Source organism: Leopardus geoffroyi, chromosome A3, assembly GCF_018350155.1.
Source record: "Leopardus geoffroyi isolate Oge1 chromosome A3, O.geoffroyi_Oge1_pat1.0, whole genome shotgun sequence".
Classification (NCBI taxonomy): domain Eukaryota; kingdom Metazoa; phylum Chordata; class Mammalia; order Carnivora; family Felidae; genus Leopardus; species Leopardus geoffroyi.
Window position 1 is genome coordinate 1753518 of NC_059336.1, and position 27903 is coordinate 1781420.

Sequence of the window (27903 nt, forward strand, 5' to 3'; positions counted from 1 at the left end):
TGGGAAGCTGGCCCGCTGCACACTCGGGCTGGCTCATGCCCTTTACCCAGACCAACCGGGTCAACGTCACTCGAGAGCAGATGTCGCCAAGGAGCCTATTAGCGCGAGGCCTGAACAGCTCCTGCCTCGGGACGGGCACGGCAGACAGGATAGGACTCCAGCAGCACAACCAACAGAACGATTTTACTCTCAGAGCAGAGAAGAAAGTTTTAAAGGTTTGCACGTTTATTTATAATTACAATTTACATTACTCCAACAGAGCAACCCATTGCTAGGTTCTAATTCTTAGCCATTAAGTCCTACAAAAATAAACCCAAGCTTTTACAGTAACTGAATCAATACAGAACTAAAACCTTTATAGCTATTTAAAGGGGTTTAGTTACCAAGGTGCTTATGTTCAACACAATGCCCTGTCCATCAGAAGGGCGCATGCTTATACTAAAGGTCTGACCCATTTACTCATGCAACAAATTTATATTCCCCACCCTCCCTCTACCCACCTGTAAAACAAAAACACAGAACTATTTACAATCAAGAAGAAATATGTTCTCGGTCAACCGACCTTGCAAAAAAGACTGGCTCGTTTCCAAGTGGATGAGACACTGAACGGTGGCCAGGGTCCAACAGTGACTGGCCTGGGTCAGGGGATGGCAGGGACGGGGCAGGAAGGGTGGGGACACCACAGGGCTTTGGTCCCCAACACTGATTCCTATGGAAGCCAGGCTCTGAGCAACAGTTCCTAGCTCACGTTCAGGACCCCTTCCTAAGCCTCCAGGACTTAGCCCCCCCACACCCCGCCCCCACCACCCACCAGCCCTCAACCTTGACATCACGGCTCTGGATGCAAGGGTTGTCTGGTTTGCTTCTACAACATGATCCGTGGGACACCCCCACTCTCCCTGCCCAGGCCCACCCACCCCCGCACGTCCCCAGGCTGGCCCTGCCTGACTCCTGAGACCCCAACCTACGGCACTGGGGGGTGCCAGGCCAGCAGCACCAGAGGCCAGTTGGGTTATAAAGATGCAACTGGCTGCCACGTTTGTCGAATGAGATTTGGCTCCACTTTAAAAAAGTCAAAGCTGTCACACAAAAAAAGTCACAAAGTGAGGATCAAGCTTTTGCTCTAGAAACCTTTTTCCAAAATACCAAAACCTTAGAATTAGGTTGTGTGCAACTAAAGAGGAAAGACAGGCCAAGATACCTCAAAGAGGTTACCCACGAATACTTCCCCCAAACAAGTGGTTCTAACTCAGACCACGTCCAAGTCCAATTAAGTCCAAAACATAAGTAGTAGTACGGGAATTTTCCAAACTCGGTAAACAAAGTGACCCACGTCTCCCAAGTAAGTGCAGCGTTTTCCGATAACCTCAGACACAGCTTCGTTTCCGTGCTGCTTCCGCAGGCACCTGCGAGAAAGGGACAGGACACTACGTGAGCACGCTCAGCACGTCCCACTCGGCAGCCCCCGCCCCCCTGGCAGGAGCCAGGCACACAGGGTCCTGGGGAGAACGAGGGTGCTCAGCTTCCCTCCCACCCCAGTCAGGCCAGGGCTCCCCAGACTTTCCAGTCCCAATCAACGATGAAAATCACCTTTGTACACACTGGGCACACCTGTAGCCCACTGCCCGCCCAGACCCACGGGGCACACGGGTGGATGGGACCTTGTTCACGCGTACCTGGGGGTCCCTGCGGGGCAGGGAGGCCAGCTGGTGACGGCAGTCCTTGCCGACCACACTGCAGTAGCCCGCGCCCAGCCCCCACGCCCGGACCCGCGCTTCGGGCGCCTGCCGTCCCTAGGAGCCCCCCAGGTGATTCAGAGGGCCAGGGCCCTCATCTCGGCCCCAATTCCCGCAGGCTCCTCCTCTTGCTGGAAGCCAGGGCCGCCGGCTCCAGGGCTCCTAAGCTCTTCCCGAGGAGGGTGCCCACAGGCAGTGCCCCCCCAACGCCCTCCCACCACCGGGTCCAGGAGCCCCCTTCCGTCACTCACCTGCGGCCCCATCCTTACACCCTGCCGGTCCCAGCTCTGTGGGAAGTTGGGTTGCGGCGGGTTGTACCGTTGCCCCTGCCCCCTCGAAATCCACCCCTGAAGCTACGGCCACGAAGAAACCTTCCCGATACCCCGAAAGTCTCCGTGTTGAGCTTCCGCTCTTCGGCCCACGTAGTCCGCCTAGAACTGGACCACAGACAGGTGCGTGAGACCGACTGCGGCCGGCATCTGGTCACAGCTTCCTGAGCCAGCACAGGGAGGGGGTGCGGGGGAAGGACCGGCAGGTGGAGCCATCAGAGGGGGTGACCCAGTCAGGACCCCGCAGCCAGAGAGCCCACCCTGCGGGTGCTCCCGGCCACACTGCCAACGGGGTCTGCTGCTCACCGGGCACCCCGGGGCTGCCCAGCATGAACTCTCCTGCCTTTATCGACAGGTGAGTGCGTGACACTAGGCAGTGCCCAGGCAGGTTCCGAGACCTGGAGCGTACCACAGACCCCTCCGCAGAGAAGTTTCTAGTATGTGAGGAGAGGGCTGGGCTAGATGGAGCGGGATCTCCAAGAATATGAGGCTTACACCCTGGGGATGGTGGGGCCACGGCAATGACACCACGCACCACTCAGCACCCTTCGTACTGAGGATGCGGCCAGCACCCACCTCTGTGTCCCAGGTGAGGGCCCCACGTCCGCTTACAGGCACAGAGCTCCCGCTCTACTGCCCCCTGGCCTCGCTTAGAGAGCCAGCAGCTGCACCCTCCACCCGCCCAGCCCGACAACCCCGACGGTCGTCTGTCGTGGTTCCCCTCACAACCTGTCAGCAAACCCGGTCCGCTCCCCCTGCAAAGCAGAGTCAGCAGCCGAGCTCTCCTCCGCCGCTGCCACCACCCGATTCCGAGGCCCCAGGACTACTGCACAGGCCTCCGGGGGGCCACCGGCCCCTCTGCCTGCCTTCGGCATCCTCAGCGGAGACGGGGGAGAGGTCAACCGGCACCGCCCTCAGCTCCAACCTGGACAGCCGCCCACAGCTCCCGGCACCCAAGCTGGTCGTCACCGTGACCTACTCGCCCTGCTCGCACGCGCCCCCTTCATCCCTGACCGCCTCTCTTGGGACTCTGCTCCGGCGTGTGGCAGACGCCTGGCAGGCGGCCCGTGTGCAGAAGCTTCCTCCGTCCACCCACGAGCGCTCCCAGCACCACACGGTGTGACACCTCCGTACTCGGTTTACCTTTACCTTCCCCCCCCAGGCCCTGCCCAGCCTCCTCCTGCCCGTGCCCAGACGCGTTTCTATCCTACTCGCACACGTACTCTCTACTTTCCCTGCCGGGATTGAAACATAGGACAGCAGGGCCCCAGTGTGTGCTGTGCCCTCGATGCCCAGCAGCGTGTCTGGCATTCCGTTTGCGGAATGAGTGCACACAGGTTTCTGTGCCTGCCCCTTCTATACTGTCTAGCTTGCTCGCAGGGTAACCTCTGAGCACCAGTCTCCAGGGGCTCTAACTGCACGCCCAGGTCCCCAGTCTCAAGCAGTCGGGAGCCGAACACGCAGGCCAGCTGCTGCAGGCAGCAAGGGCCTCAGGCCACCGGGTCGGCTGCCAGGACAAGGCGGCGTGTGACCGAACGACCCATCACTCAGCTGGGGAGCATGGTGCCGAACTCAGCCTCAGTGGACAACAGAGTAGCAGAGCCAAGATGGAAGCGGAGGCCGGACCTCGGTCCGACCCTCAGGTGCCTGTGACTGTCAGGGGTTCCGCGCTGCCTCCTGCTGGCGCCACCGGGACCGGTGTACTCCCACGGCAGAAACAGGAGGAGGATCTTAGGTTTGTCCTGAACTTAGACGGGAGTCTGGTCTTCAAGAGAGCATGGCCCAGGCTCCGGAGTTTTGAGGCAGAATGAGTGTCTTCCTGCCAGCTCATCCAGGCCTCGCCAGCCCCGAGCCCGGCCCCCTCACCAGGCCCCCTGACCTGGTCTTGAGCTCAGAAGAGATGTTGTCAAAGAAGGACTTGGACTTGTCATAGTAGCAGTTGGGCCCCAGGTGGTCTTCCTCAGCAGGAGCCTCGTCACTCTGGGTCACCACCGCTGGGTCCTTCTCGTCCCCCTTCTCAGCTTTGTCATCTGCAGAGAGAAGCAGAGTACACGGTGATGCCTCCCTCGGCCAGGGCGGGCCCCTGGTCAGCTGTCCTCAGGCCAAGCACATGGGGGGGGGGGGGAGGAGGCCCACCCCCCCCCCCCAGCCGTGTAGCTTGCTTCTCACCCACGAGCAGTTTGCGCATTACCCCAAGCCTCGTCCTCACTCAGGAATTCCTTAGATGGCGCCGCTTCCGCACCTGCCCCGCCCCCACCCATCTGTCTTGCACCTGCAGCTACAGACACTCCTTGGTGGGGAGGCACCCTCTGCATAACGCCAAACACCTTTAAAATTCAGTTTCTTCTTAAACTCTTTGTCCAGCTCCTCTCTGTTGAACTGGGCGTTTGCACTCTCAAAATCAAAGTCGCCTTCAAACTTGATCGTGTTCTCTTTGACGTTAGTCGGGCGGTTTTGCCCTCTGGAGCGATTCCTCGTTCGTCTGTTCCCTGGGGGAAGGAAGGAAAGCCGTGACTGGTGAGCCGCCGAGCTGACGTTACTCCAGTGAGATGGGTGACAAAGAGGGGACAAGGCACACGGAAGCGGACACTGAGCCCCAGCACCCCAAAGCCGTCACCCACAGAGACCAAGCAGAGGGGCGAGCAGAGAAGCGGAGCACAGCCGGGTGGCCCGCGGCTCCCCGGAACTCAGGTGGCAACAACAGCTGTTACCTGATCTCCTCCTCTGAGGTCTTCTGTTCTCGTCGTTCACCTGCCCTTGACTCTGCACAGCTGTCGGCTGAACTACATCTAAGGCGCAAAAGGAAAGAGTAAGGCAAGCGCCCACCGAAGCAGAGCCCAGCGACGGAAGCGGGGTGGCGCTAGCACAGGGGCCACGCAGCAAGGGCAGGCCCTGCGAGAACACGTGGTGTTTACGATGGGGGGCAGGGGGTGCGGGCTTTTGAATGAAAAAGAAAGAAGACAGAAAAGAGAACCCCAGGAAGCAGGGCGCCACTCTGAGGCGGTGAAGCGGACACCAGGACGGGAAGGGACAAGTACCGCTGGTGGTCTTGCCGCCTGGCTGGGCCGGGCGCCCGTTCAGCTGCATCCCCACGGTGGCCTTGCCAGGTAACAGCTTTTTGGCATTCAGGTTATCGACAGAACCAGTCTGGACGGCCTGCTCCACCATGGGGCTCTTGCCGACTGGGATGGATGGAAAACCAGCTCCTGAGATGGGAAGGGAAGGAGCGCTGAAGACCAGAGAGGAGAAAACCTCACGGCCCTCCAGCCCCTCCCTCGGGGCGGCAGGCCGGGCAGTTGAAGGCACCACCTCGAGACTCTCCCAAGTCTGGCAGAGCTTCCCGGACCATCCCCTCCCGTGACTAGCCCGGCGGCCACAAGGCCAGCTCACCAGGGAGCCCTGAGCCCCCGATCCCCAACCTAGGTAACCCCGAGGAGACAAAAACACCCTGCCAGAAACGAACACTTCCCAGGTGGTTTAGAAAACAGCTTTCCAAAAACCACACAAGCTCTAAGCCCGAGGGGGCTCCTTGGTTCCAAGATGCTGGCAAATTCACGGTCTGGGAATTTGTTTTGTTCTGGTCCACGCTGGACAAGAACCATCCCAGTCTGGGATCTTCTAGTAAACGGTCATTCTTTAAAGTTAAGCTCTAGAACGCGGTCGTTTCTGCTTGAAGCATAACAAAACCAAAAAGAATGGTGTGATAAGACCCGACTACAGAAAAGCAGTGCATCTTGAAGAGACGAAGGCTCCCAGGCTGCCCTTGGTGGTGGGGCCGTACCAGAGTCTGTCCCTACAACACTGCAGTCTCAGCCCTCGGCGGAGGTCCCAGCTCCCGAGGTGTCCTCTGAGGCAGGAAGGGGGAGAGGGCACGCCACCCACACTGGTCCGTCCCCCTACCCCCCCCCCACCCCCCGCCCCGTACCGTCTAAACGGGGCACTGTGGGGCTGGGCGGAGGCATACAGAGCTCTGAGGCACAAAACCTGGGCCCTGAGCACGGAGGTCACCATCAGGAGAGACGGCCCATTACGCGTGAAAATTGGCTATTTCAGCTTTCTGGTTTTTCACGTGAGACAGAAACTAAGGCAGTTACTGTGAATCCTTCCTCACGACCAGATCAAGAGAAGAGCTCCCAAGGCAAGCTGGACGGCCTCGCATACTGGCGCGCGCAGGTGTCCTGTGACAGGACCACGCTGGAGCCCCCTCCCCGGCCTGCCACCTTGCCCAGCAGGGCCCTCCCAGGAACGCAGCCCGGCTGTTCCTGCCACACTCTAACTCGATGGGGGTGAGACTCAGGCCCACCCGTTCTTGATAAAACAAAACCATCGACAAACCACCCTCCCCTGAGAGCAGCTTTACACCAACAATTCAAAGAACAAACCGTCTAACGTAAACTTTAACTGGGCAAAAACACCACTGCTTCTACGTCAGGGACACACTGGCATCCGTGTGGGAACGGAAAGCAACACGTGCAAAATAAGAGACTGGCATGGATGCTCTGGGTGCGACCCTGGACCGAGCCTCCGCAGTGGGAGGGCAGGGCATGGTGCTCTACCCAGTCAGGCACCTGAACCTCAGCTCTCAGAGAAACGAGAAGAACATCAAGAAAGACCAAGAAGCCCCAACAGGTGCCACGGCCCAGCTGAGACAGGCAGTGCACCCCGGCATTAACAAGCTGGTCACTCGGCCCACGCCGTTCCCCTGCTCGAGCGCATCTCCCAATTCTAACGGGGCTTCACGTTAGAAAGACACCCGAGGCCTCTCGGAAGGGTGACGAATACGCCACGCGGCTCCCAGAACAGCATGTGAGTTTCTTAGGGACGCTCCCCTGCAGTGTCACCCAGCAATCTAGAACACATTCTGGGCCAGCTGAAACCCCAGGGAAAGGCTTTCTGTGCAAAGCCTCCCACATTTGGTAGTCTCGATCCAGGTCCAAGCAGACCCTGGACCCAGGGGGGGAGTGAACAAGTTCCGGGTCAGTTCTAACGCCTTCTTTAAAACCGTGCGAGCTCGTTAGTAAGTCACGACTACGTATTGAACCACATGGAAGCAGCTGAATTGACCCTCGGGCTTGGCAAAGCATCTACTACAGCCACTGTCGCTCTGGGCTACTGGTTTACCCCCTTGCTCTCAGGACGGCAAGACAGCATGCAGCTCTCCCCGACTGCGGTTACCCTTGGAGGTGAGCTGATGTGGCTCTGAGGACACGTCAAGCTCTGAGGCGGGCTGTGGAGACGGAGAAGAGCTAGGGCTGGAAGCTGCGGCCGAGGCTGGAGGGCTCACCAGCTTCTCTAAAGGAAGACAGAGGAGAGCAAAAGAGAAAGTACGCAAGTAAGTAACGAGACACCGGTCCCGTGTCCAGCAAGCTCGGAAGAGCCAAGCAACCTCTCACGGGACACGTGGCTCACACAAACCTATTCTAGAAACACCGTGAGCCAGGCAGAGCAGCAGTCCGGACAGCGTGACTCAGGAGCGGCCCAAGAGCAGGTCTGCAGGGCCTGCCCACAGCCCCGGGCTGGGGTAGGAGCCTGCCGACTCCAGGGTTTGAACGCCTCGCAAAGCTGCGTCCGGGGCCAGGCAGACTGTCACGCTACACGTGCAGAAGAGAACCTCATTCCAGGACCGACCCACCTCGGGGGACGGAACTTTTGAGCAAAGCAGGGACAGCAAAATGCCTAACGGATGGGTATCGATTCAGCTTTTTGCGTTTACAGGCTTCCAAAGGTGTCAATAGTTGGAGCCCATCCGTAATCACAAAACCAGTTGTTTCTTATTGAAGCAAACATGCCGTGACTTCCACCCAGACCCAGGCTGGCGTTTCAAATGAATTTTGATTTGACTCATCTGTCCCCAAAGTCAGACGAACTCTTTTACTCTCAATTGAAGAGTTAGCCGGCGTTCTAACGGGTTCAAGTTGCACTGAGTGCCGTGCTGAGCGTGCGGAGCAAGCAGAACAGGCCAGGAACAGGGTGTCCCCACGATCAGGGTCTGCGGCCCCGCCTCCTGGAGATCACGGCGCGAGTTTAGCAGACAGAAACAGGTTACTCACCTAGACCCAAGGAAGCGGCGTACTGCTGGCTAAGCAGAGAGCTGGCAGCCAGCTGGCTGTAGGGCGGCATCCCTCTGAAGGGGCTGTAAGGCACGTGTGGCTGGAAGGAGGAGGCCGAGCCCGAGCCCAGGGAAGACTGGCCAACGAGACACACAGATGAGAGCAGCGCAGAGCAGTCAGACTTGTCTGCCTGTGTTCCTGGAGGCCCGGGGTCGTGGGGGCCAAGCCTCCAGAACCACCTAAGGGAGCTCAGAGCTGCCTTTCCCACATCCCGTAGCCAGGTTCGCCCGTCCGGGTCACTCTGACCGGAATTTCCCCTAACTCAGTTAACCCCTCAGATGGCTCCCCATCGGCTGTCGTTCCCTAGTTTAGCCTCTGTAAGAGGGCAGACTTGCCATCCGAGATTTGGCCCTGCCCCCAACACGCAGCAGCCCAGCCACACAGTTCCCACACGTGCGACACCTCTCCGGTCCCCATACCCTCAGGGACGCTGCTGCCTGTTGCTCCCCAAAGACCTCTTTGTGCCCCGAGGCCTGACTCAGGTACTTGCCTCTTCTGAAGTCTCTGAGAAGTCTCCCTCCAGACCTTTCATAGGTCTGGCCCGGGGCTTCTCCACATGTCCCCAGAGCCCCCCCAAGCATGCTACCTCCCAGGGAGCTCCCTCAGCCAGAGCCTCCCGCAGAAGCAGCCTCGGAGCGACCAATGAATATTCAGATGTGCAAGTCAAGAAAACATTAAGCTAGGCTCCCCGGTAATCCTGGGCAAATTCTGCCCTAATGCAGGAGGCACGTATACGGCATAAGAACCGCAAGGTCCATGTCCCACGACACTGGGGTTTAAAATCCAGACGACGTCAGGAGAGCAAGTCCTGCTGTCTCGACCCAACAGTAAGGACAAACATGATTCCCCAAGCCTCCCCGGAAGACTAGAAGCACCACCCCCTTCTCTCTCTCTCTCTCTCACACACACACAGACACACACACACACACACACACACTCGCACACACGGAGAGTCTCACTCTACAACACACGACACCGCAAGCTGAGGTTAAGACTTTCTGCAGCAACAGCCTGTGCAGAAATTAAACCACTTTTCATTGAAAGGCTATTCCTCGAGTCGAGCGCTCCCGCCAGACAGAGGACACCAAGTTCCACTTGGAAAGCGGCACCTCTCGGAAAGCGTGCCCACGTCGGGAGCAGGGCAGCACACTTACTTGGACGATAGCAGGGTCCTGCGGGAGCGTGTGCTGGGCTTTCGGAGGCTCACACACGGTGATATCTTTGATATCACTTCCCCGGAAAATGATGTACTCATAGATCTCCTCTCGCGGGGGGGCCGGCCTATCTGTGGGACGGTCTTCGGTACCGAAAGACCTCACTTGGGAGTTGAGAGAGAGAAGGGTTAGGTTGTCGTCCTCGGCCAAGGGCGTTCAATCCATCCTCCTGCACTGCAGCCCTCGGGCACTCTGTGCCCGGCCCTGCCCTGCACACCACCCTCGGTCCACCTCCCAACGGCTACTCCGCCCCCCAGTTTCCAGAGCACAATGCCTACAAGACCCCGGCTGGCAATGCTCCAGAAGGTTCGGGGCCCAAAGACAAGTTAACGAGTTCTGAGGCCCACAGTCCCCTGAAGTTGACGGTTCTCAAGTGTGAGCACAGGAGGGCCAGCGCCCTGAGCAAACAGTCCACTTTGCGGAACACCCCTCTACACCCGACTTCCGAGATTAAACAGCCCGCCAGCTGCTTTTTGCCTGAAACCTCGCCGCACGTCACCCCTGGGAGTTTGTTTTGTTAGGCGAGAAGCCTGTGGGCTTGTTACCCGCACCCTCCCCGGGAGGGGCTCTCACAGAAACAACGGGAGAAGCGGGCTCAGAGCCTGGACCCACACCACCGCCAGCCTGGGTCTGCCTGAAGGCCTTCTTGGGGTATGCACCCTTCCCAGCAGGGTTCAGGCTCTGGGGGCAGAGCTGGGCTCGAAGCAGCCTCTATCTAATCTGAGCACAACTCCTGCTAAGGACCAGAGGCTCTGGGCCTCAGTTTCTCCAACGAGGATGGCATGCCAGATACACTCAAGTGCCAAGGGTATACGTCAACACATAACCTTGCAACTCTGGATTCTGTCCTGGAGCCACGCAATTGGTCTCTCCTAGAACTCGAGCGCCAGACTTTAGGAGGTATGCCCGGAGTTTGGAATGACTGCGTCCTGAAGGCCCAAGGCTCCCTCTGACGTGGGAAACAGGGACGCCGTGCCCTGACCCTCACAGGCCCAACGACACCCATCAAACACCCAGGGTTTCTGCAGCCCTGGCTGCACCCGGCACTTCTCTCCAAGAGGCAAGGGAAGGACACTCGCCATCTTCCCCCGGAGGATGAAGACAAAGAAACTTTGAGCCACCTCCTCCTGCCTCTACAAGCCTGGAAAAGATTCTGGACTCCCCTAGAGCCACATTCCAGCCTCCTGCCTCTACGTCTGGCGGGGGCTTCAGGGTGCTCACGGCGCCTCCAGGGAAGGGTCGGCCACAAAAGGGGAAAGCCACAGACTGAACGTCTGCATTAGGGCAGGAGAGCGCTTTAAGTGGGGGCACCTAGCAGCCGACCGATGCTCCTCTCCCGGCAGGAGGCTCCATTAAGACGTGGTGTTTGTTCAGGCTCAAGGCCCCAGCTGCTTAATAGGTTCCAGAAGGGCTCACAGGAGTAGCGTTCTGGGGAGGCCCCGGGGAGCCTCAGGCCCCTCGCCCCGCCCCTCCTCCGCAGGGACCGGGATCTCGGCGCCCGCCGCCCCCTCCGCCCAGCCCAGCAGCACCGGCCCGCCACCTGCAGAGGTGGGCTGCGCGGAGGAGGGGGCGGCGCAGTGGGAGCTGGACCCGCCCCCACCTCCCCCCCCCCCCCCACCCTCGGGCTGGGCGGGCCGGCCGCGCACAATAACCCGCCGCCGGGGCCGGGGGAGACCATTGTGCCGGCCGAGCCCGGCGGGGGAGGGGGGGCTTCGCGGGGGAGGAAGCGTCCGAGGAGGTGGGGGTCGCCTGGAGCGGGGGGGGGGGAGGCGACGGCGCCCACCGGCTGTTGGCGCCCGGGGGCCGGGGCGGTTGGGGCGGCCGCGGGGCCGCTACCTTTGGCGAGCGCCACGGTGGAGTTGTCCGTGTCGATGGTGTAGAGGATGCCCTCGTAGCGGATCTGCGCCTTGGAGATGAGGCTGATCTTGCTGCCCAGGTACGGGGTGCCCGAGGAGCCGCTCATGGCGGCGGCCGCCCGGCTGGGCCTGGCCCACTCGCCTCCGCGCGGTCGCCTCGCCGCCGCCGCCCGCTCCTCCGCCTCGGCGCCTCCTCACCGTCGCCCGACGGGCCTGCGCGGGGACCAGCGAGCAAGCGGCGGCGCGCGGCCGGGGGCTCTGAGGGGAGCGCGGGGGAGGAGGGGCCGCAGCAGCCACATCCGGGGCCTAGCGCCGCCACGCCCCGCCCCCGCACGCTCGCCGCCCATTGGATAGCCGCGCCTGCCTCCCTTTAAATATGGCCGCGCCGCTTGCCTGGGGGCGGGCCCGCTCTCCGCGCCTGCGCAGCACGCGCCGTGAGCCCGGGCGGGCTTCCCCCGGCTCTCCGCCCCCTCCTCGGCCAACTCCCGGCGGGCCCCGCGCGGGGTGGGAGCACGAGACCTGGCTGGCAGGCTCGGGGGGAGGGGTGGGAATCGGGAGGGGCGGAGCGCGCGTGCGCAGGCAGGGGGCGGGGGGGCCAAGCTGGAGGGGCGGGGCCGGGGGGCGGAGCGCGGCGGCGAAGCCCTGGGCGCCAGTTCTTGAGAGCAGTCTCCCGAGCTCCACATCGTCTCCGCCGAAGAGACCAGAAGAGCTTCCCCTGTCCTGGGCTGGAAGGTCGCCCGGCCGGGGTGCGCCCCGTCCCTCCCGTTCTAAAGCACCGGCGGGCCGGAGTCCCTGCCCGGGGGGGTGGGGGTGGGGCGGGCGGAGGCGAGGGCTGCGGGTTTCTGCCCGCGACGTGGAGGCGGGGTGCGGGGGCCGAGGTCCCTAACCGTGACGTGGAGGCAGGGGCCAGGTCTCCCTGTCCAGCGAGGTGAAGGCGGGGTTCAGGGTCCCTGCCTACGAGTGGAGGCGGGGAGACGGGAGTCCTTGTCTCGGAAGGTGAAGGCGGAGTTCAGGGTGTCTGTCCCTCGGGGTGAAGGGGGGGGGGATTCGGGGTCCCTGCCTGCGACGTGGAGGCGGGGGCTCGGGAGTCCCTGCCCAGGGAGTTGAAGGCGGGGTTCGGGGTCCCTGCCTGCGACGTGGAGGCGGGGGCTCAGGAGTCCCTGCTCAGGGAGTTGAAGGCGGGGTTCGGGGTCCCTGCCCCAGACGCGGAGGCGGGGGCTGCCCTCTGGGCGCAGTGGCAGCTGCGGGTAACGAGCGCTTCCGGCGCGTCAGCCGCTAAATATAAAGTGCTGAGCGCATCTTCTCTTTTAATCCCTCCCCTCCCCCAAACCTGCGGTAGCTTCGTGTCCCTTAAAATAAATCCCAGTCCGCTACCAGCGCCTCAAAGCCCCGCCTGGCTTGGCCTGGCCCGCCCGGCTCCAGCCCGGAGGCCTCCTGGGCGTCCTCGGTGAGAGGCGGAGAGGGGGGCTCCGACTGTCCCTGCGCGGTCAGCCACTAAGAGCGCGCACGTGTGCGCTGGCTTTTTGTCCGTCTCTCCCTCTGGCCCGGCCCATCAGATCAGGGATTAGTGCTGGGCCCTGGAAGAAACTTGGTGCATGGTGACCAGCATTTTATAAAAATGAAACACAATAAAACGGAAGATATCAGGGCATCCCACATAGACTATTGTTTTGTGTTGAGACCATTTACATGCGTGAATATTTACATGGGTACTGGGTCAAATGTGGGATGTGTTTCTTACCAGAGTGCCAAACAAACGAATGAAAGCCAGTGCCGAGAACAACTTGAGCCACCCCACAGACCAGGCGTTCTGACTCCCCTGGTCTTAACAGAGGAGGACTGAGATCCAGCACAGGACAGAGGAGCTGCTGGCAGGACAGGTGCCTGCCCGTCACAGAACACTCTGGTCCCACTGGCACTCAGCCATGGCCAGTACCAGAATTTGAGAAAAGGGAGCGGGAGAGATGGAAAAGTCTTCAAAATGTATCTGCCAAGAGCTACCTGTACATTTTAGACCTGGTTCTTGACTCGTGGAAAATTGCAGTGGTGAGGAGAGCAAGGACAGGTCGGCCATGGAATTAGTGTAGCCCCACTGAGAGAGATCTCTGGGGATCCGGGCCTCCTGCTCCTGGAACAGAGGTAGGGCTCTCCCTCACTGTGGCACAGCCTTTCCCTGGGAGCGCACCTGTCTGGAGTAGCTGTCGTCCCCTGTCCCCTGATCATCTCTGCAACCATCTGGCCTGGTTGTCCCCCCGTGCAGCCGCAGCCCTCCTTCCCTCCACTTTCCAGCTCTAGAACATGACTTGCCCAATGTTATAGATTCTGTGCCTCCCAGATCCTGGTTTCTGGGCCACAGGCCTCTGTGTTGGAGGTGGGGAAGGACTCTTCACTAACAGGAGTTGGTTCTGTCTTGGAAAAGAGAGTTAGACCCGAAGCCTCAAGACCAGGGTGTGGTGTCATTCCTGGAGACCTCCAAGAGCCTGCTAGGCTTCTTGGTGTGCAGCTAGGTGGTTCCCTGAGGACATTAGCCATGGGGCAAATGCCCAGGCAGGGCAGAGGCTAAAAATATATGGGGCACACAGGCCCAGGAATGCCAGTCCTACCACCCATTCCTTGGTGTCCTGCCCAGAGCGGAGGGTACTTTGCAGAAGGTTTGAGAAGGGGAACGGTTGTGGCAGTACCTAAACTTGACTCTGGAGGTCATCGGCGTGGTCTGTGTCCCAAGCTGGGGCACACCCATCCAGCACGTCCACCTTAGACAGCTCTTCATGGAGCCTATCTATCGCCAAGCCTTAGACTCCTGGGGTGGGGATGGGGGGGGGGGTGGTGGATGGAGAGACTGCTGAGGAGCTGGGAAACCCTGAGCAGTTCGGACTCCCTCTCTCAGTTTCTCCGTTTGTCCAACAGAGATTATAGCTGTGCTGCCCATCTCGTCAGTGCTGGTGAGGAGCCTGGAGGACCGTGCCGTGGGGGCCTTGGCAGGGGCCAGGAGCCCACCGCCTGGGCCCACCCAGTGGGAAGCTGGCTGTGCCGAGGACCACCCACTGCAAACATGAGCCGCTTACCTAAGCACCTGCTGTGTGTATGGAGAAGCGTGAAGCGGGCCCTCACAAGGACAGGTGTGAATATGTGGACGTGGGACGCTGCCCTGGGTCCCATCACAGGCTGGCAGCGTCACACGGCCAGCGTCCTGCAAGAGGAGGGCACGTTGCCACAGCATATCACTGTGACTCTGATGTCCCCCTGAGGAAGTATGGGCCACGTGACCATGGGTATGCTAGGTATCACTGCTTGCTAGGAGCAAAACGTAACAGGTGAGTTGATTCAAAGACACGTCAGTGATGGGTGATCTACAGGGCAAGTCAAGTCAGTGGCCTGAAGCGTGGGAGCATGCCAGCGGGGCAGGACCTCACCCGTCTCCTGAGACTGGCACAAGGGAGGCGGGTGCTCGCCTCTGGGGAAGCCCTGGCCCAGCTGCAGGTAGCGCCGCCCGGAGGCAGCCGAGAGTACAGGTGGGCTGGGTGCGGAGATCAGGGCTGGCTTTGAAGGTGCAACCTACTAGGCCTTCCCAGCAGGGAAAGGGGCTGGAGGCCCAGGGTGTTTGGGGTGTTGGGTGGCTGGAGGAGCCGGGAGGGAAAAGACTGGAAGGGGATCTTGTTGTTCTTCCGGAGCCAAGAATTTTGAGGTCTGACCTGCTCTTTGTGAATCCTGTTGAAATCCATTTCCTCCTGCCCAGGGCCCTACAGGGCTGTTTTCCTTAGAGACACGAGGAGCACCAGTAGGTGAGGGCTTGAGGTTCATGCATCTTGTTCCCCCTCTCCCCTCCCCTCCCCCTGCCCTCTCCCCTCCCCCTGCCTTCTCCCCTCCCCTCCCTCTCCACCCTTTCCCAGTTAAGCACTCTGGTGTGAGGGAGCTAGGGAGTGAGAAGTCCAAGAAAAACATTAGGGCCCCGACCCCAGCAAGCCACAGCCACCTTTCCCGGCTTCCCGCTGGGCAGAGGGCTGAGCAGAGTTGGCTTCCCGAGGGGAGCTGCCCCTCAGAAGTTCAGAGGGAAACCCTTCGAGATTCTGGAAATAGGAAGGGGCACCAGAGGAGGCCCGAGGGGCTTCTCTCCTGATGGCGGTCAACTCTGCTGCTGCTCCCCAAGGCTTGAAGAGTGGGGACAGTGTGGGGGGACATGTTCCTGGGCCTCACTGCTGGAACCCGGCCCAGGGCCTCCAGGCTGTGGGCTCTCCCAGCGTCCGAGACGTCTAGACCCCACCTCAGAGAGACGAGCACTGAGTGTGCAAGGAGCTGCTCACGTGGGACCAGCGCACAGAAGAACCCAGTCATGCCCCGTCCCGGATCCCTGCCTGCGGGGCCCTGTAAGTGAGGGTGACAGCCTGGGTGGGGTGTGGGCAGCCTCAGGACCGCCACCAGAGCCATCCTCAGCCACAGGGCCCTGCCACCTCTTCCCTCTGCCTGGGGCCCCTCTCGGCCTTTCCAGGGAAGAAGAGACATCCAGGCCGAGAGGGGCCCGGAGGGACAGCCTCCCGGCAGGTGAGGGGGTGGTTGGGGGTGGCCTGCTGAGGACTGAGCTGGACAGCAAAGTGGCAGGTGGCCTGGGGGTGGCTCCTGGTTCCCCCTCCCCTGCTAGTTGGTGGGGGCCTCTGATGGTGCCACCCTGCCCCCCACCAGCCTGAGAGCCCTTCCACAGCCGGCCTGGCTCGAGGGGAGCGTGCCATTGTAGTCTGTCGGGCTCAGTTTACAGGGGCCGTGAGAGCGGCCGGCACAGCGAGTCGGTCCGGGCCGCCTGCCGGCCACCTGGACCTTGTCCCCTGACAGTTCCCGAGGGAAGAGGGAAAGGACGACCAAGTGACCAAGGCCACAGCTGAGGGTGAGGAGAGGGGATGTGACGAGTAGGGAAGGGGAGTGTATGGCCCCGTGCCCCTAAAAGTTGGCTCTGAGGACCCAGCGACGGTGCGTCTGCTCACCAGCAATTGTGCCCCAGAACGCTTTCGCAGTGAAACCGGAAACCCCCGGGCCCGCTGGCAGCAGATTGGACCTTTGATGGCAGCGTGTGCCCTGCTGGAAGATTCTGGGGCACTGAGTGTGAGTGGAACTCGGCTGCAGGGACAGGGTGGCAAGAGAAAGAGACGGAAAACGATGGCCTGACCCCCTGCACGTAGGCTCACAGGGAAGCACACCCGCGCTGTTATGGTGGCGGTCACCAGGGGCCTAAGGGCTCGAAGGAGCCCGCGTGGCTTTGGGAGTCAGCCACGCATGGGTACTGGTTACACAGGTGCGTTACATTTGTGGATATCCGTGGAGCTGAACACACGTGACCTGAGCACTTCTGTGCGCATGTCTATCACACTTGGAAAGAAAGTAAACGGAGAGCCTTGTTCCAGGGCAACCCACCATGCTTTTACTAAGTGCCCACAACGGCCAGTGTTTACTGAGCCGCCCCGTGCCGGCACCGGTGCCCGCCCGGTCGTGTGTTCCCCTCCCCTGACCCCGGTCCCGGGCCTCGGAGGTGTGACACCGCACCTTCAGAGGGGAGGCGGCCAGCCAGGTGCTCGGCCAGAGGCACACGACCAGCGGATAGCAGGGCCGGGATTCCCTTTGGAGCATCAGGCTGCTGGCCTGCGCACCGTGCCCCACAGCCCTCAGCCCTGGGGGCCAGGGACCAGAAGTGACTTTTGTGCTCAAGGAGCTCACCCTTCAAAGGTGTCCCGGATGGGGGCTGCCCTGAGGCTGGAGCTGGGCATTTGGGGAAGCAGTTACTTCTTCAAGGCTCTGTCCTCACCGCACATCCTCGGCAGTTGCCATGGAAACCCACAGGCTTGCCCGGAGCGTCCCAGGATGCCTGCTCCAAGTCGACTCCAAGGCTGGGCCCTGTGTGCCGGTGGGGCAGAACTGCAGCCCCAAGAACGAAGTAAAGAGGGAGTGGGAGAGACCGCCCAGGCTCCCAAAGCCTGGACTCCGCTGACAGCACTCCATAAGCCAACCTGAGTGCCCCTTGTACGCTTACTAAGACATTCTCACGGCCCAGTAAAAGGCTGCAGCATGCGGGTGAGCCAGGCACACGGGTATTTTCACTGCGTTAAGGTCTGGGGTGTTAACCCAATAAACCTTCCCTTCTGCTGCTGCCTTAAACATCCTGAACGCAAAGGCTGGATTCATGCACCGGGTGGAAAGAAATAATGTGCATGAGGAGCCTGTAGGTGCCCAGGTGGACACAAGGCAGCACGTGGGCCGGGCTGGGAAGAGGGCTCGTACCCCAGGAAGATGGCTTCTCAGTACAAGACCGCTTCCAGCTTTTCCAGTGGGTTCCAGAGGTTACACAGAGAGGACGGCGCCCGAAACCACAGCCCGTGGCCCATCTGGTTCCTACAGGCCATCACAGACCTACGTGAATACATACTGGCCTTTCTCAAGCTCTGGGCCAGGAGAGCCACGTTTGCCTTGGGACTCTTGCTGGGTTTGGGGGCAGAGTGTTTTCACAGACAGCATTCAGCATGAACTGGGGGACCTCAGGATGATCACTCCAGAGTCTGGTGTCTCCACCATGGGCTGGACTGGAATTCATGCCTTATTCACTTCCTTATTTGTTTAAAAGTTTTATGGACGGGCATCTGGGTAGCTCAGTGGTTGAGCGTCCGTTTTGGCTCAGGTCATGATCTCACGGTTCGTGAGTTCAAGCCCCACATTGGGCTCGCTGCTGTCAGCACAGAGCGTGCTTGGGATCTTCTGTCCCTCTCTCTCTCTCTCTGCCCCTCCCCTGCGTGTGCATGCACGTGTGCTCGCTCGCTCTCTCTCAAGATAAATCAACTTAAAAAAAATGAAACTAAAAATAAATAAAAATTTTGAAATATTACATATCCTAATATTCACCTATTTACAGCATACAGTTTAGGGGCGCTTGGGTGGCTCAGTCGGATAAGAGTCTGACTTAGGCTCAGGTCATGATCTCACAGTTTGTGACTTCTAGTCCCACGTTGGATTCTGTGCTGACAGCTCAGAGCCTGGCACCTGCTTTGGATTGTGTCTTCCTCTCTACCCTCCCCCACTTGTTCTCTCTTTCTCTCTCTCTCAAAAATAAACAAACATAAAAAAAATTTTTTTAACGTACAGTTTAGGGACACGAGGGTGGCTCAGTCAGTTAAGCATCCAACTGCAACCTGGATTGTGATCTCACGGTCCATGGATTTGAGCCCCGCGTCTGGCTCTGTGCTGACCGCTCGGAGCCTGGAGCCTGCTTCGGATTCTGTGTCTCCCTCCCTCTCTGCCCCTCCCCCGCTCATGCTCTGTTTGTCTCTCTCTCAAAAATAAACATTAAGAAAAATCAAAGCGTACAGTTTAGTGGGGTTTAGCACCAGAGGCGTAAAGCCACCTCCAGTGAATTCCTGGAGCACTTCATCCAAAACCTCTAGCCACTAGTAATCACTCTACGCTCCACTCTCCCTGAGACTTAGGCAACTACTGTGGGTTTGCCTGTTCTAGAAATTTCACTGCAATGAGATTCTATACTATGTGGTCCTTCGTTTTGTTCTGTTTTTGGCTTCTATTTCAGAGAGAGAGAGCGCATGCGCGCGCGCATGAGCGGGGGAGGGGAGAAAGAATATCAAGCAGGCTCCATGTTCAGCACAGACCCCAATGCAGGGCTCGATCCCACAACCCTAGGATCACGACCTGAGCCAAAATCAAGAGTTGGACTCTCAACCGACTGAGCCAACCAGGTGCCCCTACGCTACGTGGTCTTACGTGACGGCTTCTTTCACCTGGCATCCTTTATACACGTTTTCAAGGCTTATCCACATTGCAGTGTTGATTGGGGCTTCCTTGTTAAGGCTGAGTCACATTCCACTGTATGAAGTTGCTTGTGTTTTCTCAGGTGATGGCCGTTTGGGTCGTTTCTAATTTTCAGCTACCACGAATAACACGGCTGTGAACATTTGTGTGCAAGTTTTTGCGTGGACTTAGGTTTTTGTCTCTCCCAGGTATATACCTAGGAGTAGAATTGCCTGGGCACGTCATCATTCCATATTTAACATTGTGAGAAACGGCCAGACTGTTTTCCAAAGTGGCCGTACCACTCTATATTCCCACAGCAGCATGTGAGGTCAACCGGGCCCGGCCCGATGTTATCTGGGGACAGGGTGTCCGCGTGTCAGTGGTGCTGCTGCTCCATCCGGGAATGAGACTCATTTCCCTGCTTGGGTGAGTGCCTCGGCACCAAGTGTCCACTCCCTGCCAGCATTTGCCCGAGGGGCAGACTTCTGTGCTCAGATGAGCAGGGCAGATAGAACTTTCTTCAAAGCTTGGCATTGGGAGGGGACCGGCCACCCCTGGGAGAAGCCTCTTAGCCTGGCTGGTCACGCAGCACAGTGGACACCGGCACGCAGCCCAGAGACCCTGATCTCCAGTTCCAGGTCTTCAAGCCTGTTGTTTCCTTCCCCATCCTGATGCACGCAGATCACGCATTTTCATTTCTTGGAAAAATAAGGCCCACACGGTAAATAGTTTGCAGCGAGTGCTCGAAGGAGAAACCATAGCAGTTGAGATTTGTAATTGTTGAGCGTGTTCCGGGCATCGTGCTAAGCAGCCTGACAGGCACAGCAACGCTCCAGAGTGGTCTCACAAACAGGAGACTGAGGACAAGGACAGGTGGGGAGCGTGCCCACAGTCCGAGCAGAGCCCGAGTGCACACCCAGGCTGGGAAAGCCACGGTCTCCAGTGTGCCGTTACACATCCACCCCACACGTTTGCTGAGTGAATAGGTGAGCTGTCCCGGCTGCCCTGCCTGTCCTCACACAAAGTCCAAGCGAGAGGGTCCCAGGCTGGCTTCTCCGGCAAGCAGGTGCCGAGACGAGGGATGGTATGGATTATTGGGAGTAACACCCATGGGGGAGGTCGGGGAAGTCAGGCTGGGCTGGGAGCTGTCAGCCACTCTGCAGGCCTGGCCAAGTCTCTGCCCACCCAGCGGGAGCTGCTGCTGAGGAGAGAGAGTCTGGGGAAGGAGCCCCACACTGGGCAGAAATGGCCAGGCCCTGGTGCCACTGCCTCCCACCATCTCTGCTGGGCTCAACAAAGGCGAGTCAGAGCCTCAGGCCACAGGTGCTCGACCTCTCACAGTTGGACTGCAAGTCCCTTTAGGAAAGGAGATCTGTGTGGCCGCAGTTCCCTCCTTGTGCCCACAGGTGCCGTCCCCTTGCACGTGGCCGTTCCTCCAGGGCTGGCCCAGCCTCTCTTCCCTGGAGGGAGGTCTCATAGAGGAGGTAGGCAAACCAGCCTAGTTGGTACACCTGGTCTCGGGGCCCAGCTGGTGCTCACCCCCTCCCTCCTCCGCTGTCCAGCCTTCCCGGCCAGGCCAGCCTCACCCCACCTCTGCTGTCACCTCTGCAGGTCTTGGGGGCCTACCTGGGGCTGTGACCCACATCCTCATTCCTGAGGGGCTCGAAATGCCAGGGAAGTCGGTCTTCCACTTGCGGTTTCCACTTCCTTGATGCTCTTCCTCTGGCCTTCCTATGGGCCAGCCCTCCCTTCTCTTTCTGATGTCATCCAATCAGACGGGCCATCTGCAGCCACCAGCCACCCTGTGAAAATGGCCAAGCAGCCCCGCCCCGCATCCCCTGCATCCCTCCCTACTTTACCCCCCACATCCTATCCCTATAGGTGCCCTTGGCTCTGCCCCCTAGGATGCCAGCCCGTCCCCAGTGCCTGCAGCGGGTGTGAGCACCTAGTCCAGATGTGCAGGGCAGACTGCTGCCAGGTGGGTGGAGAAGACAGGCCAAGGCCCTGGTCCCGCCCACTGCTGCCCTGTTCTCCAGGCCCGGGGCTCGCACACTCACTGGTGGGGAGAGCTGTGTCGTGGCGGGCGGGGTTCGGACGTCACGTTTCTTGGGGGGGAGGGACGGCCATCGCCCCAGGTGGTTTGTCAAAAGTTTAAAGTCAATTTTTATTTGACAGATAAATACATAGAAGCTCAGGAAAATTAAGTGGCCTGTCACGCACACTTGGCTTTAAGTGCCCGACGCAGTGCTGTCTCCAGAGCTTCCAGGCCCGCCGGTTTTCAAGAGGAGTTAGAAATCTAGATTTTTAAAAATGTGTTTATTTTTGAGAGAGAGGGAGCGTGCGAGCAGGGTCGGGGTCAGAAAGGGGGGGAGAGAGAATCCCTCCCTCCAGCAGGGCTGGAACTCGCAAACGGTGAGATCATGACCTGAGCTGAGATCAAGAGTCAGATGCTTCATCGACTGAGCCACCCAGGCGCCCCTAGAAATCTGGATTTCATGAGAAACCTGGTTTTATTTGTCAGCAACTCATGTAATTGTCCTATGACACTGTGCCCAGATTCTTCCTGAAGCGGCGGGGGGGGGGGGGGGGGGGGCTGGCAGGTGCTCTTGGCCCCTTCACCACAACCCGCAAAAGCTCTTGGGTCAGACACGGCTTTTCTTCCTTCTCTTGCAGACAGGCATTCAAGTGACATTTCTTGATGTTTCCAGAAGACTTCCCCCGCCCTCCCCACCTCTGGCCAGTGTTTCTACTGAGTAGTTGGAGGTACGTATGGTGGTAGCGGGAGATGAGGGACAGCAACAGTGAGAGCTCCTTCCAAAAGTGCCTTTCAGACAAATCCAAATGTAAGGGGGTGACTTCCGGTTCAACCTAGCTTAGCGGGCACACGTACCGCTATCCCCTCCCAGGACCCAGCAGGGACCACAGAGGGACGCTGTGGCACCTCCTCTCCCTCATCTGGAAGACAGGTGCCGCGGAGGCCCTGGCAGTCGGACCAGGGAAAGCCACAGAGGCTCCAGCACGCCAGGGGGCTCTGAGGGTGGGGCGTGAAGGGGGGGTTAGAACAAGCATGAGCAGTTATGACCCCAGACCCAGGCTGCAGAGGCTGGCAGAAGACCAGAGGCCCCGGGTTCTCTCTCGGGGGTCAGGGCCAGGAGGCTCTGGGCTCAGGGGGCCCAGGCACAACCACACGCACCGGCCAGGGAGGAACAGGGAGATGAGTTCACAGGCACATCTTGAGAGGCGACCTTGGCCCTGACTCTGCTAATTCTCAGAGTTCTGGCAGCCAGGCTTGCCTCCCGTGCAGGAGATGGGGGGATTCTGCAGAATTGGCCTGGCTTCCCGAGACTTCTGGCTGAGTGTCTGGACCCTGCTGCTTAACTTTAGTGGTCTACCCTCACCCCACCCAGCCACACTGCTCGTATTAGCACCTAGTGCCTCTCATGAAGACCAGCAAACCTCCAGGATCACCAGCCCCTCGAGGTAAGAGCATCTAACACGAAAGACAGATTCCATACCTACCAAAATAAAGGAGCCCTAAGGAAACAGAAACAATAAGTAGCAAAAGATCATATAAAAAAGAAAAAAATCTCTAAGAGAAAATACCACACCCATGACCTAAGAACAAGATGTTATGAAAAAGGAACAGGCAGAGAATAAGTAAGAGCTCATTTGGGGGGCATCTGGGTGGCTCAGTTGGTTAAGTGTCCAGCTTTTGATTTCAGCTCAGGTTGTGATCTCAGGGTTTGTGAGATCGAGCCCTGAATTGGGCTCTGTGCTGACACCATGGAGCCTGCTTGGGATTCTCTCTCTCCCTCTCTGCCCTTTCCCTGCTTGTGCGTGTGTGCTCTCTTTCTCTCTCTCAAAATAAATAAATTTTTAAAAAGAGCTCTTTTTTTAATTAAAATATAAATAGCAAAAGTGAAAACTCGAAGATAAGTTTCCCACAAATTAGAAAAAAGCAAAATGAAAAAATACAAGAGAAAATATAAAATTAGACCACCGGTTTAGGCACAATGTAACGTATAATTAGTGAATTAGGAGAACACAGAAGGGAGAGCTTCATCAAGGCAGTCATCCACCAGAAAATGTCCTAGAACAGGAGGATGTGAGGCTCTAGGCCAAAGGAATGAAAACCCACCCCAGACAGGGTGTTGCAACATTTCTAGAACCAGGGCACATCAAACTGACTCTTAAATCTTCCAGAGAGCAGGCCAGGTCCCCTGTGAAGAGCCCCGGATCTGACTGGCCCTGGATCTGGCAGCCATCACACGTGGGCCCAGGTGACAGCAGCACGGCCTTCGAAGTTCTGAAGAAGCTGCGTTTGGAATCCCAGAAGCTCTACGCAGTGAATCTTGAAAGAGGGCTGCATCAGGCCACCTGGAGGTGACAAGGGGCCCCACGCACCTGTCCCAGGAAGCTGCCAGAGGATGCACGAAGAGTGGGCAGGGGGCCCGTGGAGGGGTGCACGGAAGCCAAGCAGGGCTCGCCGACACCGGGAGAGCTGGGGCACGGGGTCCCCTTCCAGCACAGGGACGTGCACCCCCGGGTGGCCAGTGGAGGAAATGGGGGGTGGAGGGCCCTGGAAAGGGGCAGAGCCCCCACACTCTTGTGTCAACTCTATAAGTAGACGTTAGGAAATTGCCACAGGCAGGCCGCAGATGGGGGTCCTGCCGGGGTGGGAAGGAGGGGGAGGTGGGCTATGCTTCCTTAAGACTGACTTTGCTCCGACGCTAAGTCCGTCCTAAGAGAGCTGGGAAGACGGCCTTCTGCCCGCGCCCTGCCCCCATCCGGGAGAGCAGTCGGTGCGTCTGAGGGGAGGCAGTGCTGACGGGACACGCAGGGATGGGTGGGCTGTGCTGTCCAGACATGGCCAGGTGGTGAGAATGGGCCCTCCCGAGGCTGTCACAACCGGTGGCCCTGGACCCTCGGGTCACCATATCATCGATTCTTTCATTAACTGCTTGATTGATTAATCCCCTGGTCACTGATGCGTTTGTGCCCCCGACGTCCGCTGGGGGCCTTCCGCACGTGAGACCCTTGCTGGGTGCCAGAACGGAGCCAGGATCGACACCGCACAGCCACAGGCTGGCCGGAAGGTGGCCTTGGGGGCGGAAGCTGGGAAGCGGGCCAGCGTCCCCGGCAGGGTGTCAGGTCGGTGAGGAAGCCCAGAGAGGCCTTGCGGCAACCGTGCTTTTTGCTCGGGCTCCGAGAGGTGCCCGTTGCTTCCCCTCCCCTGGGTGGCACGGGCGGGGACGCATGCCATGCCACCGCTGCCGGCGGGCCTGGGCCTAGCAGTGTCCTTGTTGCTGGGACGTCCTCACCCTCCTGACAGGAGGGTGGATTGAGGGCCCTGCAGTCTGCCGGTCGGCCTGGGGGGCCCTGTCTCCACACGCCGCCGGGACTGTGTGCCCCGGGGCACCTCGTCCTTGGCCGTGCCGCCCAGGACCTTTGCACAGGCTGTCCCGCACAGGCTCTGTGTCTCTTTTCACGTGTCCCTCCCGCTCTGTGGATTGGGCCAGGCTGGCTCCTCCCCACGCCCTGGTCCTTGCACACAGAGTGAAGGGCACAGAGGTGACAAACTTGAGCCCCAGGCCAGCCCGAGGCCATGCAGCAGGAGGGGACAGAGGAGGGACCAAAGCCATTCTGGGTGACCATTACCTGCCTGGCCCTGTGTCTACACCACTAGCCAGTGGGACAGTGAGGAGACCAGCCCAGCACAGGTAACACCTAGTGCCCAGCTGCCCTGCCTTTGCAGGAGAACCCCTTGCTGGGCCCTCACCTTGCCATGCCTGAGTAGGCCTGCTCCCACGACACTGCCTCCTGGAAGCCCTCCTGCCTCCCTTCCAAAGCAACACTTCTGTATCACCCTGCTGACTGTCCTTGTGCTACTCTGGCTCTGACTCCCTGACTCACGGCCTTTCTGATTTCCTGTCACCATCCCGTGCCGGCACGTGTCCCCGGAGCCCAGCACAAGCCTGGCGCACGGTGGCGTCCGGGAGGCGTCGGCCAAGGAATCGAGGAACACGCTCCCCTCCCCACATCGTGGAAGGAGATGCCTTTGTGTGGAGTCCCTGCCCTGTGGAAGTCTGTCCCTGGAGCCATTTCTCTCCTCCCCCCACATCTGCCTGGGAGGCCCCTGGTGGCCCCTGCCGCAGGCCCCCAGGGCACGGGCTGCGCGCCTGTGTGCCAACGTCCGCAGCTAGCCGCGTTCCCGGGAGAAACGTGCGTTTCTGCCCCCGCTGTCCGGCAGGGAATGTTCGCGGCAGCTTTCTTCACTGTGGCCCTGCCACCTGAAGGGCGAGTACACAGGCGGTGGGTATCCAGCCGGTGGAGAACCATCTGCGAGAGCTTGCCCGCGCACGCGGGCCTCACCTGCCCGGGGAAGGGTTCCCAACACAAAAGAGAAGTCTGGGGCTCCGTGAGCCTGACCCGGCGTCGCCCCACGACCCTGGCGCTCCTCTCTGAGGGGGGTGCCCAAGACAGGCGACAACCTGTGTCCGCCCACGAGTGCGCACAGCAGCACCGTTCCAGAGATCGAACAACCCAACATCCGCCAACCAACGGACGGGTCCACCAAACGTGGTCTCTCCACCGGCGGAGTGTCACTCGGTCTCAATAAGGAGCGAGGCATGGACACTGCCGCGTGGACGAGCCTTAAAAACACAGTTCAGAGTGAGAGAGGCCGGGCCCGGGAGGACACACGTCGTATGATCCCATTTGCAGGAAAATCCACAGGGACAGAAAGCGGCCTCATGGTTGCCAGAGACTGGGGAGACAGTGGGGTAAGGACTGACTGTTTCCAAGTCTCCTTTGGAATGATGGAATGTTCCAGACTGAGAGGGGACAGCTGCACAACAGTGCCAATGTACTCAATGCCACTAAGTCGTATACTTTGACGTGGTTACAGTGGTGGATTTTATGTGGCGTGCATTGTATCACAATGCAAATCAACCCCTCACAAAAATAAAACATTGGGAGTGGAAGAGCGTGAACTCTGCCTAGTTCCACTGACGAAGTTTCTGTATGAGCTCTAAAAACAGCATATGGGTTCTCAGGGCAGGACCTTAATTTTGCAAACTGTTTCCGAGTTGAACAACCCCCTTTGATAGACTGGGAATATCAAAACGCCTATTGGCATGGATTTGGGGAAAGGTTTTTTTGTTTTTTTTTTTTAAAGTTTTTTTTTTTTTTCAACGTTTATTTATTTTTGGGACAGAGAGAGACAGAGCATGAACGGGGGAGGGGCAGAGAGAGAGGGAGACACAGAATCGGAAACAGGCTCCAGGCTCTGAGCCATCAGCCCAGAGCCCGACGCGGGGCTCGAACTCACGGACCGCGAGATCGTGACCTGGCTGAAGTCGGACGCTTAACCGACTGCGCCACCCAGGCGCCCCGCGGGGAAAGGTTTTAACGTGTGAGAAGACAAGCCTTCCTCCCCTAAAGAAGAGATCCACTGGCTTGTCCATGACTTCCAACCTCATACTTTGGACACATGCTACTCTCTTTGGCTTCCCGAGAGAAGGGCAAGTGACTCATCCCAACCATCCCCCCACTTCAGGAATCCTGACGGAAAAGATCGGGAGTGTGGGCATCTCTTGTGTTAGAGCACAGAGTCTTAACCTCAGGGGATGGGCGACTCCTCTGGATGAGCTTTTCAGAATGCAGGTAACTGGGTCCCTCTGAAACCTGCGGGTAGAACTCCGAGAGAGGCTGGGTGCACCTGCGTGCCTACCTGTGCGGGTACACACAGCACCTGAGTCTGTGTGTGTTTTTATTTGACTTCTCAGGTGCTTAATGTCTCATGTATATACAAGAATGTATACATCATGGTGTGCCTTTCATAATAAGGAAGCAGGAGCCCACGTGCCCACCTCCCAACCCAAGAAGTAGAGTTTAACCAGCACCTCCGAGCCCTAGAAACCTTCCTTAATGGTGTCCTTCAATGGAGAGACCATCGCTCGGTCCACTTCCACTGCCGCCTGGCTTGGCTCCTGCCGTTGAGCCTGGGTGTCTTTGGTTTATGCTCTCCAGGGGTGGGGGTAGTGTTGCCTGGCTGTGTGGGATGGGGCTTGGGTAGCAACACGGGGTCCAGCTACACTGGGAACTTCCAGTGCCTTCTTGGTCCATACACCAAGGAAACTGGCAAATGTTATAAATCAAGGCTCCCCCACCCACTTAGGAAGACAGTTATCAAACATTCACCAACGCCTAACTGGGTAGTTGATCCCTGACTTCTAGGACCTCAAGTTCAGTGGAAGCGGTAAAACCTACAAGCATAAGATAACTTAAGAATGTTGACGAGAACCCCTCTGGGTATATCCCCTAAAGAACCGAGATCGGGGTCTCGAAGAGACATCTACACACCCACGTTCACAGCAGCATTATTTACAACGGCCAAGAGAGGGGAGTAACCCAGGTACCCATTGACAGATGAACGGATAAATAAAATGTAGTCCATCCATACACTGGAGTATGATTCAGCCTTAAAAAGGAAGGACGTTCTGACACCTGCTACAACATGAATGAACTTGAGGACATTATGCTCAGTGAAGTAAGCCCGTCACAAAAAAAAGACAAACCCTGTATGATTCTACTCACATGAGTGACTCAGAGTCAAGATCATGAAGACAGAACGCAGACTGGTGGTTGCCGGGGGCCAGGGGCAGGGGAAACGGGAAGCTGTTTAGTGGGTGTAGAGTTTCAGTTTGAAAAGGTGAAAAAGTTCTGGAGATCTGTTGCACAACAATGCAAATAATTCATTTTTTAATTTTAACGTTTATTTATTTTGGAGAGAGAGATAGAGAGAGAGGAAGGGAGGGAGGGAGGGAGGGTGAGCAGGGGAGGGGCAGAGAGAGAAGGAGACAGAGGATACGAAGCAAGCT

The 27903-nt window shown here is 58.7% G+C and overlaps 1 protein-coding gene and 1 long non-coding RNA gene across 5 annotated transcripts; one reads left to right on the plus strand and one right to left on the minus strand.

Moving 5' to 3' along the window:
* Positions 1–203: 203 nt before the first annotated feature.
* Positions 204–11544, minus strand: LSM14B (LSM family member 14B). Of its 4 annotated transcripts, XM_045444050.1 has the most exons (10): positions 11226–11539; positions 9330–9493; positions 8116–8251; positions 7241–7357; positions 5104–5271; positions 4777–4854; positions 4393–4554; positions 3945–4095; positions 1988–2173; positions 204–1406 (listed from the first exon to the last, which is right to left on the minus strand). In XM_045444050.1, exons 1-9 carry the CDS (start codon positions 11350–11352, stop codon positions 2002–2004), a joined length of 1275 nt encoding a protein of 424 aa, XP_045300006.1. In that variant the 5' UTR covers positions 11353–11539; the 3' UTR covers positions 204–1406; positions 1988–2001. The 4 variants fall into 4 exon arrangements, with proteins under 4 accessions (XP_045300006.1, XP_045300009.1, XP_045300008.1 ...); XM_045444053.1 differs by lacking the exon at positions 7241–7357 and having other exon boundaries at positions 11226–11544; XM_045444052.1 differs by lacking the exon at positions 4777–4854 and having other exon boundaries at positions 11226–11542.
* Positions 11545–12364: 820 nt separating this feature from the next.
* LOC123579906 lies at positions 12365–27728 on the plus strand. The gene is made up of 5 exons (XR_006702999.1): positions 12365–16121; positions 21695–21784; positions 22429–22501; positions 23225–26173; positions 26426–27728. It is a non-coding gene; the product is annotated as an uncharacterized LOC123579906 (long non-coding RNA).
* The last annotated feature ends 175 nt before the right edge of the window (positions 27729–27903 follow it).

Bases quoted from the DNA above. Each gene is read 5' to 3' on its own strand.
- LSM14B (XM_045444050.1), bottom strand. From the start codon at position 11,352: ATGAGCGGCTCCTCGGGCACCCCGTACCTGGGCAGCAAGATCAGCCTC. The intron at 8,252-9,329 runs GTAAGTGTGCTG...CTCGTTGGCCAG, and splicing joins AGGACCCTGCTATCGTCCAA to TCTTCCCTGGGCTCGGGCTC. The intron at 5,272-7,240 runs GTAACCGCAGTC...TTCCCATCTCAG, and splicing joins ACATCAGCTCACCTCCAAGG to GAGCTGGTTTTCCATCCATC.